The 14,591-nt window shown below is 37.1% G+C and overlaps 1 protein-coding gene across 1 annotated transcript in view; it reads left to right on the top strand.

Moving 5' to 3' along the window:
- LOC119574692 (selenocysteine lyase-like) overlaps positions 1-13,793 on the top strand; it is a 14,047-nt gene extending 254 nt beyond the window's left edge. The window contains exons 1-9 of the mRNA XM_037922082.1: positions 1-146; positions 4,342-4,606; positions 4,784-4,946; positions 6,753-6,885; positions 8,437-8,581; positions 9,109-9,336; positions 9,538-9,693; positions 10,236-10,320; positions 11,474-13,793. The exon at positions 1-146 is cut by the window's left edge and continues 254 nt beyond it. Of these exons, the coding sequence (XP_037778010.1) occupies positions 4,346-4,606; positions 4,784-4,946; positions 6,753-6,885; positions 8,437-8,581; positions 9,109-9,336; positions 9,538-9,693; positions 10,236-10,320; positions 11,474-11,622 (1,320 nt within the window). The 5' untranslated portion in view covers positions 1-146; positions 4,342-4,345 and the 3' untranslated portion in view covers positions 11,623-13,793. The remainder of the gene's footprint in view (positions 147-4,341; positions 4,607-4,783; positions 4,947-6,752; positions 6,886-8,436; positions 8,582-9,108; positions 9,337-9,537; positions 9,694-10,235; positions 10,321-11,473) is intronic.
- The last annotated feature ends 798 nt before the right edge of the window (positions 13,794-14,591 follow it).

Raw genomic sequence — 14,591 nt, 5'->3', positions numbered from 1 at the left:
CCGCGCATGCGCACGCCCATTCACACGTGATAAAACGGGACGTAAACAAATGTAGGGAAACGGCGAGCCCTGGATCAATGTGAATTGGCCGCCGCGTGTCCCTCCAGAGCCCAGATTGTTGCAGCCGCACCTGGAACCGCAGCAGGGTAGGTGGCAGGGGCGGGCAGGGCTGCGGGCACGCGGCCGCCCTGCCCGTGCCCGGCTTGGGCTGGCGGGGCTGCGGTCTGGCCGCCTCTCGCCTCCTCTCCTCTCCTCGCCTCCTCGCCTCCTCTCCTCCTCTCCTCTCCTCTCCTCGCCTCCTCTCGCTCCTCTCCTCTCCTCCTCGCCTTCTCCTTGCCTCCTCTCCTCTTGATCCTCCTCTCCTCCTGCTCCTGTTCCTCTGCCTTCAGCTCTCACCCTCGCTTCTCATTTCTCCTGCCCATCTGCCGCTTCCTCTTCCTCTTCTTCTTCTTCTTCTTCTTCTTCTTCTTCTTCTTCTCTTCTTCTTTCTCCTCCTCCTCCTCCTCCTCCTCCTCCTCCTCTCTCCTCCTCCTCCTCCTCCTCCTCCTCCTCCTTCTCCTTCTCCTTCTCCTTCTCCTTCTTTCTCTCTTTCTCCCTTTTTTCTCCTCCTCCTCATTTTCATCCCATACCTCCTTTTCTTTCTCTATCTTTTCCTGCTCCTCCTCCTCATTTTCAACCCCCACCTCTTTTCTTTCTATCTCCTCGCATACGTTTTAATTCACGTCCTTATCCTAGCTTATGTTTCTTGTCGTCATGATCGTCAGTCTTTCGTTTATGTCGAGATCCTCATTCGTTTTCATCTGCGTCATTAACCTCACTTATTTTCACTTATGTCGTAATCCATGCCATTTTCATTTACATCGCGATCCTCCCTCGTTTTCAATTGCGCCGTTATCCTCACTCGTCCTTATTTGCATCATTGTTCTTACTTTCACTCATGGCACTGTCCTCATGCGTTTTCATTCGTGCCGTTCTTCCCGTTCAGTTTTGTTTCTGAGAGATGCTGCCCTCGTAGACAAAGGTTGGGTTCAGGGCAGGAACTTCCAGTCTGCACCAGGGGGGGGGGGGGGACAGCTCGGGACCCTTGCATGAGGCAACGAGAACCCGGGGCAGAACGAGGTTACTCAGGGAGGGCACTCTCCCGCAGCAAGCTCTTTGTTCAGGGAATGTTTGGTGGTTCGGTGGTAGATTTTTTAGCAAATTTACCTTCATTGTTGGGCTAGCTTGAATCGATAAGTTAATTCATTCTGATCTTAATTTTAGTGGGTAAATAGATAGAAGCCATGCATAGTGACTTTTTTTTTTCCGACGGCAATACACAGTGATAGAGGGAAATCTTATAGATAGGAATAAATAGAAAGTAGGGAAGGTTAGGTTTGGATTTTTGGGTTTGCATGATACCCTAATTTTAAGTATGTGTGAATAAACCTTTGCGTAGAGGAATTATACAAAATAGCAGGTTTTTGGACTTTGTCTGTTTAGGATGCATCGCTCTCATTAACAAATACACTTTCTCGTAATTATATTGGCATTGTTTTAACCAAACCTTGTGAAATGTGCTGTATTTGTAAGACCAATAAGCCTCCACTGCACAGATTTTGGCAATATGCAGTACGAGCCATTTCTGTATGTGATAATAAGTTGCTAGGGAAGTCTACAAAATTTATCCTGCTAGAATGTAAATGGTGGAGGTTCGTTAGCCATTGATGGTACGTTTGAAGGTGCAGAGGCTGCATCAGTTAGTAAAGCATGTGTGTATTTCTGTAAATTTACACACACTATGTATTTTTTCTTGCATAGTATATGGGTTCAACAAAGTGGCATTCCTGGGGAAAATTTTATTTAACACAGATTCAGTGTAAATACACCTAAGAGATAACTTTCAAAGAAGTTTGAAGATGGGGAAGTAATTCATATTTCCATCTGTATAATTCATCCCAGTGTTAAAGATTATCTTTACAGTGTTTTCCATATTATACGCATATTCACCTGTTAGCCAATAATGACAGGTAATTTTTGGTAAAGCTGGTTAGGGATGTGTACCCTATTCCATGCATAGATGATTATTTGGCTTGTGGTTGTGTGTGGGAGACCCCATCTAGGCAAGTTAGACATGGCATGTTGCAGTATCACCTTTTATGTTCATAGTGTTGTTATACCACCCACTGCCAGTCGTTAAGCATCAACTTGAGGTTTTATTTTTCCTCTGTATGATCCATTATCAATATCTGCTGATGAAACCTAGAATCAAATAATTTATAATTATTTCATATTTATGAAAAGAAAAAAAAGGCAAAGCAAAGACCCTGTAACTATGTATTGTACTTCGTGCAACATTTGTTATTACCTTATTTTCTTTATTTCTGACATTATTTTTTGCTTGTGCAGATGGGTGCTTTTATCAGTGAATGAAGTTTTTGTCCTCCATATATTAGTGTGATCATTATGTAAATGTACATCAAAGTATTACGTGTTACAGGACCTTCCTATTATCACCTTTCAAAGGAAATACCAAAGATGAGAAGTGTCTTGAATTTCATTGTTTTGTCCCTAACATACAGTCTATCTTGTATCTTATGGCTGAGAGAAACGGAAACTGTACGGAAGTGATGCAAAAGGGGGTGGGGCCAATTTTACCCTTTACTTCCCCTAAGTTAGCCCGTCTGCTGCAGTTTCAATTACTTGTTTGGCTAACATACAATCAAACCACAGACATGGTTCTTACTATTGTTTTGGTACTGGTTACAATTCCAATTTCTAGAGAGATACAACAGCTTTTAATATTAGCTTTAGTAGTCAAGTTTGCCTTTTTGCAGCACTTTTATGGTTCATGCGTTTAGAGGAATTACAAATCAAGTGTTTACATAATGACTTTAGTGGTCATTATTTTTGATCATAGTAAAAAATGTGTGTAGTGTAATAGTATGACATTAAAGTATACTATATTTTAGTACTATAAGATATCATATTTATATACAATATATTTATGCACATATATAATCAATATTATATATATATACATCATATTATATACAAATGTGTTATATATATTTTATATAATAAATAGATTATTATAATAATTATTGTATATGTTATGTAATATATATATATATAATATATATATATATATATATATATATATATATATATATATAATTATATATACATTTAAGATATATATTTTATTTAATTATATACGAAAATGCAATATATATATATATATATTATATATATATATTATATATATATATATGTGTGTATATATATATACTTTTTTTTTATTTTATTTTTTTTTTTTTATGGTTATATAATATATATGTAATAAACTGAAATGGATCCATTTCGGTTTATTATTCGTCTGAAGAGGAACTCTTGAAGAGTTCCAAATGTCACAATTTAGTTTCATTTCTTACCCCCATGCAAACTCTGTGTGGAGAGACATTTCACAAAGCACTACTATTGTGAACACTACATTTCCCTTGTGAAGGGGAAAGTGGGCAAAGTGGGAGAAAGGGAAGGGAGGGGAATGGGGTTGACAGTGGAAGGGGAGATAGGGAAAGGAAATTGGAAGGAACATAAAGAGGATAGGGATGGATAAAGGGAAAGGGAGGGGGAAGGGAGAGGGGCTCAAGAGAGAAAAGGAGGATGAGGAAGGGAGAGAGGAGGATAAGAGGTGTGGAAGGTGAATGAGGAAGAGGAGGGAAGATGGAGGGGCAGATGTAGGGCTTAAAGTGTGAGGGAAGGAGTGAATTTAAGAAGTTTGGGAATGAGGGAAAGTGGGAAAAGGAAAGGGAGAGGGAATGGGAAAAGGGAGAGAGGTAGATGTTTGTGGGAGAGTAAAGCCATGGGGTACCAAGCATGTGGGCTCTTGCCTATGAGATTTTTGTTGTGTTACTAATTTCATAGTTTTTTACTGAGTGGCACATTTGAATTGAGTGATACCCCACCACCATACTGAACCACACATTTGGATGCGAATGGAATCTGCTGCTCCAGGGGAAAATTAAAACCATGGGAAACGTAAAATTACCCTGTTCTCTAGGCTCTTGGCTGTGGCATAAACAATATTTTAGGTAATAGGGAAGAAGAAGAAGAATTTTTCAATAGATTTTTTACATATAAATCTAGTTATTATACTTTTAGGAATGTTTTAGTTTATTTCTGATGCAGCCTTATGACTTTGCTTAAAGGATTAGATCCTATAGGTTCATTTTCAGATACGTCTATGCAATACAATATCCAGATACACAAGATTGTTTATTCATGGTTGAAGATTGACTTAGTTAAATGTTTGAATGCCTCTTTTTGTATATTGTTTGATGTCCACACTCTCTCTTTTAGTGGAATGTCGGGAAGCAGTAGTGGCTCCAGCGCGGGCACCAACCTCGTTAAGAGGGTGTACCTGGACTACAATGCCACGACACCTCTGGCCCCTGAGGTCATCCAGGCCGTGGAGCAGTCAATGCAGGATGCCTGGGGGAACCCAAGCTCTGCCCACGAGGAAGGGGCAAGGGCAAGGACGGTGATCAACCAGGCCAGAGAGGACGTGGCCAGAATGATAGGTGCGACGCCCCAGGATGTCCTCTTCATGTCTGGGGGAACAGAGGTAAGGACAACTCATCCTTTTCAGCTTCATTTTGTTCAGAGTTTCATTAAATGAGGCTGTTCAAATGTTCATTAAATTAGGACAGTTCACTATTTTCTGTTCTATTTCCAAGCTCATTAAACTGACTCAAGGAATGGTGCTCAAAATCAAAGATAGTCATCTAATTTCTTTTCACAGTCAAACAACCTGGTCCTTCACTGTGCAGTCACACACTTCCGCAAGTGGTGTTTGTCACAAGAGAGCCCCATTTATCACCATCTCCGGCCACACATCATCACCACCAAAGTGGAGCATGATGCCATCAAGCTTCCTCTCACACACAGATATGCAATCGAAGCAGGTGAGCAGGCAGGAACTAGATCTATGGAAACTAGAAAACTCAGAAAATTTCACATTGAAGATGAAGGTGTCTGTTCTCATCATCATCATCTTCGTTTAACATTCATTTTCCAAGTTAACATGAATTTCTTAATGACTCTTTTCCAAGCATTATGGTATTGCGCTCTTTTTTTATCCCCAATTCCCACAAGTACACTTGAATTACTTGTTGCCAGGTCTGGTTTGGCCTCCCTTTACCACTGGTACTTGGTAACATTAAGTTTCTACACTTACTGGTCCAGTTTTATGTGTCCATTCTCTGCACTTGGCCAAATCACCTGAGATGCATTTGTTACATGATACTGGAGATACTTTGAATGCCAAGCCTATATCTTAGTTCCTTAGAAGGTGTTCTTTCACAAGGTGTTACACCATACATCCATCTAACCATCTGCATTTCTGTTCTTGCAAGTCTACTTATGTCATCAACTTTCGCAGGCCAAGTTTTACAGCCATAAAGCATAACACTTCTGGCCCAAGCTACATAGAGCTTCCCTCTCATCTTGTGTGAAAACACCCATGATGTCAAAAGGGGCAGGAGCTCCCAAGATTTTGCCTAGCCTATTCATACATGCATTACTGAGCTTGCCTTGGCTCCACCACCTGCACTCAACATATCACCTAGAAAGCAGAATTTATTGGCCACTTCATAGTTCTCATTCCCAAGGTTAACTTTCTTTGGTGCTTGGTTTTCTACCTGTGGATTTAAGCATTGTCTGTTTTTAAAATCTGGTACTTGATACTGATCCCTGATGCACTCTTACTTTAACTTGGAACTTTTCACCAACTGTGCTGTTCACTCTGATGTACTGTTACTCCTTCTATACATAGTCATCACTGTTTCTGTCAACCATTCATCAGTGCCAAGTTTCCTTAAAGCCCATTTTACAACATCCCTTGGTACATTTTCTCCAATAGTTTCAGACCTCTATAATTACCTCTTTCTGTGGCTTCTTCTTTATTCTTAAATCAATTAACAATTACATTAGTGTTCCAGTCCAAAGGTATTCCTTTTTCTTGACAATTTGGTTAAAATGGCTTGTGATTCTCTCAATACCTGTGCCACTAGAAGCAAGTAACATATCAGTCACAACACCGGATGTGCTCAAAGCTTTTCTTTTCTTCATTTTGTACAGAGCCTTTCTAACAGACTTTCTGTCTATTTGCGGTTGTGGCCCAATGACAGGTTCATCATCAGTGACTCTTAACCCCTCACCAGCTTGTCAGTCTCCCTAGCAGAAAAGGCCTCATATGAGAACTTTCACAAAATAGGTTCTGTTTATAAGTATTTGAAGAGCACCATAAAAAGTTATTTGTCAAATAAGTTAAATATAAATTTTAAAAGTTACCAGAGCTACTCTTTGCAAATGAATGAAAATTGGTATAGATTACTATGAATATGTAAAAAACAAATGTAAAATTATAATTTTATCATATTAGTCAATAAAATGTGTATTTAGATGAATTTATAAGAAAGTTGAGATAAAAAGAAAAAAAAGGCGATGATATACAATGAGTTAACTGTGACACATAATAGCATGGTGTGGAGGGGAATGTAGGAAAGGAAAAGGCTGGGGGTTTGGGTGGATGGAATATTCCATGCAGTACTGGAACTACTATTGGACGTTCCCCACTTTTCATTCACAAGAAGAGTAGGTGAAAACACAGCTATGTGACTGGCTGAGAGAGAGGAGGAACAACAAGAGGGGGTGGGAGTAGGAGGATGATATTATAGGTGTTGTTAACTAGAAACAATGATACATTTCAGATGTAACTTACTTAGGAGTTGAAAACTTACCTGAGGCTGTGCTTGAGTCCATCCGGCCGTCAACATGCCTTATCACTGTAATGTTGGCCAACAACGAGACAGGCATAATGTTCTCTGTTGCTCACATTGGCAGGTAAGTTTTTTATTCATATTAGAAGAAAGGTTGACTATCACTGCACCACTGAACTACTTGGTACAGCACCCTATCAGTATTGGTTACTTAGTCATCTTTACGATTGTTTATATATATATCTGCCTATCATAACTGTACATTTAAAATATATAAAGTGCTGGATATGCACTATTTTTACTGGCAGTACCAGTACCAGTCATACAGTACTATATCTGTAATGAGTTAACCAATTAATACTTTCATAAGGTATACCTTGTGACATTTTGTAGTATTTTAAGTTATCAAGCACTGATGTTGCGGGGAAGCATCACAATTAAGAATTCACTATATTTTTCATGAGAATTAGCAGAAAGAGAAACAAAACTGGAACCAAGGAGAGGCCTTATCTTAAACTTACATATAAAGCTTATTTTGATATAACAACAAATTTTCTTGCTGAAGACAATCACAATGAACCAGCAGATCTAAAGTAGATACCAGTCAGTGTGTTATTATGTCTTGGATTTTTTTTCCTGATTGCATATACCTAACTATAGAAAATATATATGTATACATATATATATTTTTAATTGATGCCCTTTTATATCATTCACAATTCGTGGATATACAGTGTGAAATCATATAAATAATCTGAATATTAGCATTGCCTCTTAAAGTCTATCAAATCTAAGTGAATTTCCCTCCAATTAATAATTTAATGATGATGGAAGAATCACATATAAGCAAACGTTGAGTGAGTGACATGCTACAGTACACTGAAAACAAAAAACTTACCGCAGAACAGAGGGTTAGTGGAGTAGTAATTATCCTGACAAATGTATGAACAAAGATAGTGTTGAAATAAGTTGAAGAAATCACAGCTGTGAAAAACTAGAATGAAAATCTGCATAATAACTCTGCAGCTCATTTAGTGTCAAAGGGCAGTCAGTAAATTTGTAGCATTGGGAGCAATTGTTTATACTATATTTGATCAAAGAAAAGAATTCTTATTTAGTTTAGAGTTGAGGTCTGACTGGAATTTAACCTACATAGTTTTTTACATGCTTGCGTGGTTGTTTGTATGGTGAATATCTATATCTGTATGTATTTTTTTTATGTATATGTGTACACTTAGATATAGATATGGACAGTTATTAATCTATGTATTTATTTGATCACTTATTTATTTGAAGTTACGGTATTTTTAGGTTCATGTCTGTTTAGACTTACATTTCACTTTGATTAAGAGCAGGACTCTTGTAATCATTTCCCCTTGGAGGAAAGCAGACCAAGTGGCAATGGCTGCACTTCCTTGACTCCCTTGCAACAAGCTTTCTCCTCTCATCTGTTTCAGCTTGATGTGGTTGAAACTTATGTAAGTTGATCAGGTCAATGTACTCCTGAGACATTGATGGTAGGATATCTTATAAGTTGAGGAGGTGGTAAGAAATATAGCATTTGGCTTGCTAAGAATCTGTGAATCGTCAGAAGCACAGACCATATCTTAACATAAGACATTGTTCCTCCTCCGCCCTCTCATAACTTGTGACTTCATGTGCATCTCCCTGATAGGTTATTAGCAGAAGTAAACAAGAAACGTGAGAACGAAGGTTTGTTCAAGGTGCTCCTCCACACAGATGCAGCTCAGGCTATAGGGAAAGTTCCTGTCGACGTCACTGACCTCAACGTTGACTATCTCACAATTGTCGGACACAAGGTGAGGTCTCCAAACGGCGCAGGTTGGATGGGTTGTAGTGAGACATAGAGTTGGTTGCTTGCAAAAAATATTTATGAAGTTCCTTTCCCTAGCTGTTGAAAAGACTGCCATTGTATGTCTGGATGATTAAGTAGATGTTATTATTGATTAAAGAACTAATATTAAGTATAATCTTTTTCTCCATCTAATTCTTCATCATTAAAAAGAAAATTGTAGTATAAGGATAGTTTAAACAGTATGATAGACAACATGGGAAGGTATACATGGCACTTGTGAGTATGATGTCTGTAGATTTCTATTAGCCACTTCTACTGAGACCATGCTGTCCATTCTCAAAGAAGTTAGTGTTCGAGGAAGTGGTGATGACAACAGCAACATACTAATGATTTTTCCTTCTGAAATCATAGTAGGAATAGATATTTGGTTTAGAAATCACTCTACACACTCTTTATCAGTAACCACAAATATAAGGAACATTCAGATCTTTTCGTGAAACTTTGTTAATTGGACCATGATGTCCATTCCAGTATTATGGCCCTCGGATTGGTGCCTTGTATGTACGTGGTTTGGGCCATAAGACACCTGTGTACCCAATGTTTTACGGGGGAGGGCAGGAGCGTGGTTATCGCCCGGGCACAGAGAACACGCCCATGATTGCAGGCCTGGGAAGGGCGTCTCTTCTGGTCCACAACAATGTTCAGGACTATTACACTTCCATGAAGAAGACCAGGAACTACATGGAGAGGCAGCTGAAGGTGAGATGTGGCATTTTGGGTCATTAAAAGAAAGTGATTTCGAGTTGGGAAATCACACTTTGCAGTAATTATGTTTGAATTATGTTTTATCAAATCATTGAGATTGTGCTTGTGCTTGAAGTTTTAGTAAGTTGAAATCTGTATTTTTTATTTGTTGATATGGATAGAGAATGTCTCAAATCCTGTTTATTTTTCCAATAGAAAGTGTTTGGTAACCAAGTGAAGATCAATTGTGTGGACCCATGCATATCTTCGGACCCTGAAACTTGCTCTGTTCCTCCCCGTGGGCCCAAGCAACAGCATTTCATATTCCCACGCCTTCCTAACACATCGTCCGTCTCATTTTATTACAGACAGGTGTGGTATAGTGTCATTTTGCTTCTGTGAGTCTTAGAAATTGCTTTGTTTAAATTTTAAGATCATATATATATATATATATATATATATATATATATATATATATATATATATATATATATATATATATAATTAATAAAAAAAAGAAAAAAAAAGAGAAAAGAAAGAAAAAAAATATATATATATATATATTTTTTTTTCTTTTTCTTTTTATTCTTTTCTTTTCTTTTCTTTTTCTCTTTTTTTTTTTCTTTTCTGTTTTTTTTTCTCTCTTTCTTTTTTTTTCTTCTTCCTTTTTTCTTCTTCTTCTTCTTCCTTTCTTCCTTCCTTCCTTCCTTCCTTCCTTCCTTCCTTCCTTCCTTTCTTCTTTGTCTTCTTCTTTCCTTCCTTCCTTCCTTTCTTCTTCTTTGTCTTCTTCTTCTTCTTCTTCCTTTTCTTCTATAGATCCAAATATAAAACATAAACATGTAATTGGTAGAAAAGACTACTTTTCTCCCTCTATAAATAATGCTAATTGTTTGCTCTTCCATGTTATATCTTAGGTTGGAGGACCTGAAATTCTGCGGCACTGTCGAATGGTTCAAGCCAGTTGTGGGGCTGCGTGCCATGCACACACGGAGCAGCAGAGTATGTATTCTTTAAAGATTTTCTGCACCGAAAGGGATGTATTAACATTTTGCAATTTGCATAATTTTACATTCATCTGAAATATTGATATTTTATGCTCTGTGACACAGTCATTCAGTCTTGGATTTTACGTACTGAAACTCTGACAAAATGATTACTTATTTAGTCTTTCTTTGATATATGTATATATATATATATATATATACTGTATTTATAGTATAATTACATATATTACTATGCATTATATTTGAATATGTATCATGCAATACATAACTATACATCATACATAATACATACTTACATACATACATACAAACTTACATGCATACAAACTTACATGCATACATACATACTTACATACTTACATACTTACATACTTACATACATGCACACACACACACACACACGTACACACATATATATATTTATATAAACACTTATACACATGTGCAAACCTACTACTATCGGGTGTTCTGCTGTTGCAAATTTAATGCCATCATACACACCTCAAAAGTTAAGACGCCTCAGCTAACATGCCTCTAAGTATGCTATTATCATGCACAATATATGTTGCTTCACTTATTTTGAAATAATACAGGCTGTGCTTTTGGCATTACGTAAAGATTGTTAGAGTATTAGCTGCTGTTATCCAGTGATTGTCTGATGTTCCTGATCTCATTGCTGAGCAAATAGTACAGATTCTTGACAGAATATGCTCATGTGAGTGAGTAGTATTAGCAATGGATTACTGATTGTGAGGGTGAACAATGTGTGATATTTAGAAGAAACCCCAATAATCTCTGACTGGAATGTGGGAAGACCATCAAGAGGGTTAAAGGAGAGGAAAAACTATTTTTTTCATGTAGCTGATCAATTGATTCTCCCTTTGTTGTACTGATATAGAATTTTGTTTGAGTTTGCCAAAGTTATGTATTGCAATTTGAAGTTTCAAAGAATGCAGTCAAGTAAATACAATCCATGTGATTGAGGATCTTTGACTGTAACATGTAACACCTTTTAAAGAAAGAGATGAACATTGTAAATTTTATTTTGGGAAAGTTTAAACATCATATTATGCTTATATATGTTATTTAGATAACTCTTTTGTAGAATTTTTGAAGAAGCAGGCTTTTAAAGAAGCTTTTCCTTGCAGGTATTTTAGAGTCATCAGGCGTGTGCTCCTTCCATGCCTCGCGCACCATTCGCCTGAGCATAGGGCGGGACACCACTATGGAGGAGATCGACCTGGCCATCCAGGACATAAAGCAGGCCATTGAGAAGCTCATTGGGCGCTCTGTGTAGACTGGAAGGAGAGTGACAGTCTGTAGCAAAAAGCGACATTTTTTTACATTTTGCAGTGTTAGGGTTGTTGGGTAGTGAAAAAAAATAGCAATGAAAAAAAGTAATTCTTGTACTAAGTGTAAGTGTTTTTTGAAACCAGACCTACATGCACTTATTTTGATTTTGGATTTACTTGATTTTACTTTGAAGATAATGTTACTTGATATTATTATTTTATATATGGTAAGACAGAAATCCAGCATGTTGATTGGGACTTAGTCAGTTGTTGAATTTTATAATGAAAGTTTTCCAGATTTATTGTCTGATAAAATTGGTTACAAGGACACTAAATATGGTAACAGAAATAGTTTATTGTTGTCATAATTTCTATTGTGTATTTTATTTTATTGAACATTTTTATAATCTTACATGCAGAGGTGTGAATTGCCTCTTGGGAGATACTTCACCGTAGAGAGTTCATAAGTATAGGACTATTGACCAAAATGAAACTGAGGCAGAGGTGTACTTAAGTTTTGAAAGTATTTTGATGCTGCCATGTACTGCAAGGGACAATGTGATATTGCAAGTTGACTCTGTTGAGATTGCAAGTTGGCTGTATTGAGAGTCTGGGTTGTGTCCAGAGCTTCCCCATCAGAAGAGGGAGCGAGTGGCATGGATACTCAATTATCATGAAGACGCATTGCATTTATATTGATATATTACGTGATTGTAGTGCAAAGTAAATTTGACAATAATTTTAGTGTTTTTGCTGCAGTTTGATTGTTGATGGTTCTTGGATTTTTATTTTATTCTATGTATATCTAGAAAATTATTATTTTTTAACAAGGTGTCTGGTTCTAAGAGCATTAGATGTCTCTTCAGCCAGCATGCCATTCTGTTGGGTTCCCTTGCCCAAGGAAGCCACAGATAGAGTGATATGTGTAGACAGCAAATTGACTATCAAAGAAAAAAAAAACAAAAAAAATAAAAAATAAAAAAAAATAAACATAAAATTATCAATGAACTGTGATACGCTGTCTGTGTTGTTGTCACCGTCATGTGTAAGGGTACAGTAGAGTTGTTTTACCACAACTTTTCTGGATGAATATGATAGGAAGCTGGGGCACAGCAGGCAGCAGTCAGCAGGGAAGGAGAGGAAGCCCCACAGGCTGATCTGCACATGAATGCCTGCGAGCATTTTTTTTTTTTTTTTTTTTTTTTTTTTTTTTTTTTTTTTTTTTTTTTTTTATTAATACTTTTCTATCAATACTCTCCCAGATAGATGGATTTGTGGAATGATTAGATGGTTTTGGTTTTGATATGCCTTATCGCAGGTTTGTCATGGAGTCGGGAATATTTCGTACATTGGCTCATTCATAAGATCTTTAGGTCAGATCAGATCACAAATTTGTTTTCATTCACATCTTGCATATCTGTTCTTGGTACCCAAATTGCTACATACACAGTGCTATACATAACACATTGTCTGGATTTGCAATACCAAGCAAAGCAGGTTTAAAGCTCACTTGCAACATGAGAGAAAGCAAAATCAAACTGCCAGATAATGCATTTTCTGCTAATACATCAGAGGGTCATCTTTGCAAATGAAATTAGATTTTGAACATTAAATTGCATTGTTTTCAGTTTGTTCCTCTTGCATTCGTGGCTACGGACCTTTCGGAAACGAATGACGTCAGTCAATATCATGCTGAGTGAAGTGATTTTGCAAAAGCTGCTGTGTTGGTATGTTAAGTAATTTATTTGGTAAGTTAAGGTTGACCAAGTATTATAAAAACAATCACCCAAATATGTACAAAACCTTCAGAAGGTTGAACTTTTTTTAATCACTTACGAACATTTATAAATGTAGGGAAATGTAAGCAAAGCGACATTAGTTTATTAATATTTTTGTGTTTTCTCCCCCTTTTCTTTCTTCAGTGTTGTGGGGGCATGATGGGATTTTGATGGTGCTCTTTTCTGAAACCAGTAGAATTTCAGGACTGAGGGGCTAGTACCTGCGAGAAATTAGTAGAGTCTTTTTTTCATGTATCAGTGTGATTACCACAAATATAATTGATATTGGCAAATTTGTGAAAGTTTGCATATTGTTTACATTCCAGTTGCATTCCAAAAAGATGTGTCTTTTTATGTTGGTATTCACAGAAGATACAGAGTAAATTCTTCAGCCACTATGTACCATGCAGTTTTATTCTATTTCATTGCCTTCTTTCTTTACATCTGTAGTCATAAACCCTCTCCTTTTAAGTATATTGTATTGCTCTTTTTGTAGTCCAAGCACAGTACTGCATTATTTGATAGTAAACTAACCATATGATATGGTAGCCAGATGGCAAAGTGTTCAGCTCTGAGTATATTTGGGGTCTTCAAAATTTTTCATTATGATGCAAAACTATATTCCTGGTTAGAATTCAGTTCCATGCATGACTGCAAATGCATTCCATGACAATTTTATTATCTTTCACATACCTTGAGTTCATTTACCTCTCATCCTGAGGCTTTCAACTAATAGTTGCTACAAAATATGGAGCTGTTTAAATGCTTACTCCATCCTTTTATGTAATTTCTTATGCTAAAACAAAGCCTTTTAATGATTTACTCTCTGTTTATACTCGTTCATACACTGCAGACATGTTTTATAAGGAAATTGTACATAAGGTTGAAATATTCTCCAATTTTTTTTTCTTTTTGTTTTTCATTGATATGTGATGCTAATTAGTATTAGATATAATTTCAGATGAAAGATATCAGTCTCTGCCAGAACTGACTTTATTCCAAGCTTCATGTTCATTTTAATCTATTTTTTCTTCATCTCGTTAAATAGATATCTTTCTTAATTTTTTTTTTCCCCTCTTTTTCTCCTCCTCATCCTCCTCATCCTCCTCTCCTCCTCCTCCTCCTCATCCCCCTCCTCCTCCTCCTCCTCCTCCTCCTCCTCCTCCTCCTCCTCTCCTCCTCCTCCTCCTCCTCTC

The sequence above is a fragment of the Penaeus monodon genome, chromosome 6 (genome assembly GCF_015228065.2).
Source record: "Penaeus monodon isolate SGIC_2016 chromosome 6, NSTDA_Pmon_1, whole genome shotgun sequence".
NCBI classification, from domain to species: Eukaryota; Metazoa; Arthropoda; class Malacostraca; order Decapoda; family Penaeidae; genus Penaeus; species Penaeus monodon.
Note: the sequence above shows the minus strand (reverse complement) of the source record. Positions and strands in the feature narration are given on the sequence as shown.